Source organism: Octodon degus, unplaced genomic scaffold, assembly GCF_000260255.1.
Source record: "Octodon degus isolate 3935 unplaced genomic scaffold, OctDeg1.0 scaffold00352, whole genome shotgun sequence".
NCBI classification, from domain to species: Eukaryota; Metazoa; Chordata; class Mammalia; order Rodentia; family Octodontidae; genus Octodon; species Octodon degus.
The window spans coordinates 133,768-136,138 of record NW_004524928.1 but is presented as its reverse complement, the minus strand read 5'-3'; the positions used below and the strand labels follow the sequence as shown (position 1 = coordinate 136,138).

At 47.7% G+C, this 2,371-nt stretch overlaps 1 protein-coding gene across 2 annotated transcripts in view; it reads right to left on the bottom strand.

Moving 5' to 3' along the window:
- Window positions 1-1,524: 1,524 nt before the first annotated feature.
- LOC101573728 (ribonuclease K3-like) overlaps window positions 1,525-2,371 on the bottom strand; it is a 1,494-nt gene continuing 647 nt past the window's right edge. The window contains exon 2 of one of the 2 annotated variants that reach the window (XM_004648091.3): window positions 1,525-2,136. In XM_004648091.3, the coding sequence (XP_004648148.3) occupies window positions 1,663-2,136 (474 nt within the window). In that variant the 3' untranslated portion in view covers window positions 1,525-1,662. Of the gene's footprint in view, window positions 2,142-2,371 lie in introns of both variants that reach the window. The other variant, XM_023708356.1, reaches the window with a different exon arrangement.

The following is a 2,371-nucleotide window of genomic DNA, read 5'->3' as shown; positions in this document are numbered from 1 at the left end:
ATTTTTTTTGCGGAACCGGGGATTGAACTCAGGCCCTTGCGCTTGCCAGGCAAATGCTTATTCTACTGAGCTATCTCCCCAGCCCCAAAGAACTGAGCTAGGGCCAGGCCCCCCTTGAAAAATATTTTTAAAAAATAACTAAAGGATTATGGAATCATTGAGAATAGTTCACACATTTGTAATCACTGTCAGTGGGAGAGTGGGAGTCGGGACAGGAGGACTGTGCCTTTGAGGCCAAAGTAAGCCCAATTTAGCCCTAAACTTTAAAAAATAAATAAAAACAAGGAAGCAAACAACAACAACAACAAAAAAACAAAACAACTGTGCTTGTATGATAGCCTTTCCCTGGCTTAATTCCAGCACCTTGACAACACAAAGAATAAAAGACAAAGGATGATTCTCTCTCTGTCTCTTTCTGTCTCTGTCTCTGTCTCTGTCTCTGTCTCTGTCTCTCTGTCTCTCTCTCTCCTCAGCTTCACCTCCAAATAAGAAGGGACACTGTGTTCACGGGACACATAAACAATCACGAGTGGAGTGAAGGCTCGGAAGACTCCTGGCCTGCACTGACAGATATGGGGCAGAGGAGATGCCTGAGCTCCAAGGGGGACCTCAAGGAGGCCCAGGTGGTGCAGGTGGCGCACTGGAGTAGACACCACGCCCCACCCTACCAGCCCAGGCCATTCCTCTTATACTGCTCTGGGAGAAGAGGAGAAAGACAATACAGGTACAGGCAATGTTTCTAGCCCCAGACAGAGGGCAAGCTCACTAGACAGCGCCCTGACCCTCAGGCACCCTCCCCTGGAAGGTTCACAGGCCTGGACTGCACCTCATATGCATACTGTATGCAGAGTGAACTCTCGAACACCAGTGCAGGAATTGTTCCTCTGAGATGACTCAGCCCCTTGTCAATCACTGCTGTCAATCTTACCCAGAGACCCAGAGAGAGACCCTGGGCTGGGGTGCACATCCTATAAAATGCCAAGCCTGATGTATCCCTGTGCTTCTTACTTTCCTGTCACCCTGACACCCCTTTTCTGTTCCTACCTGAACACATCTTCCTGTCATCTTCCAAAAATGTAGTTGAGGGCTGGCTAGGTAGTTCAGTGGCCTAGGCACCAGCTTAGGCAATGGCAGGGACTGCGGTTAGATCCCTGGCACCACACGCCATGCTGGCCCAGAACCTGGGCGTGCTGAGCCCACTACAGAGACCAGATGTGGTGGCGCATGCCTGTAGTCACAGTGCTGGGGAGGCTGAAAACAGGGAATCACTATGAGTCTGAGCTGGGTAGTGAGACCATGTACCTAATACACTTAAAACAAAACAAAACCCCCCAAAAACAAAGAATATAGTTGCTTTCTCCTTTGCCACTGCATGGAAACTTGCTGTTTTGTGCTTGACATCCCCAAGCCTTGGGATCCATCTCCGATCTACCACACAACATCATGGGAACCTTGGAACAAAAACGCTCTGGGAAAACAGGCAGGAGGTGATTTGGGAGGTGACAAAAACAGTTGCACTCACTCAAATGCAATAGGAAGTTGTTTTATTGCTGAGAATACAGTGCAGTGAGGGTTGGCAAGGAACAAGAAAATCCCAAAGGAAGATGATGAAGGAAAGGGAGAAACAGAAAAAGCAGAGGAAAGTATAATAGAAACTGCCTGTCAAGACAGACAAAACTGGTCAAAACTTTCAACAATTCTATCAAAGTGCACAGGAACCCGGGGATACGGAGGGTCACTGGGCTGAGGTGGGTCACAGGCCACAATGAAGTTTTTGGTGATGTGAGCATCTCTGTAGTGGCAGTTAGGAAACTGGCTTGGTTTTTTGAGCGAGCACTTAGTCATTCTTACAGGAGTGGCACTTTGGTGGCAGTTGTACTGGCCATGTTTGCAGCGTGTCGCACGCAGTTTACAGACATCAATCACATTCTGGAGATCATCGTGCAGGAAGGTGTTTGTAGCCTTACACGTCTTATCAAGGTTGTTGACAGCAATCATGTCCTGGTCACATGACTGAGGATTTGACTGTACGTGCTGAATTTTAAACTTCTGAAAAGGGGTTAGAGCCCAAAGAGAACATGGTAGCCCTAGTAGGCCCAACAGCAGCAGGAGAAGAGATCTTAGGACTCGTACCATCTTTTCTGAGGAGGAAAATGGAAGAGCACGGGAAGAGTAGAAAAGAAAAGCAAGGTTACTAATTGTGACTGCTTATCATCTTGTTTTGCTTTTAAAGCTTTCATAACTCTTCAAAAAATGTCACCCATATAGATTCAAGTTCTAGTGACAACAACGTGAGGTGAGGAGCTCTCTCCAGTGACCGGCACACCACATTCTGCCTCTGACCTGAACTCCTGCATTCAGTAACCCTCGC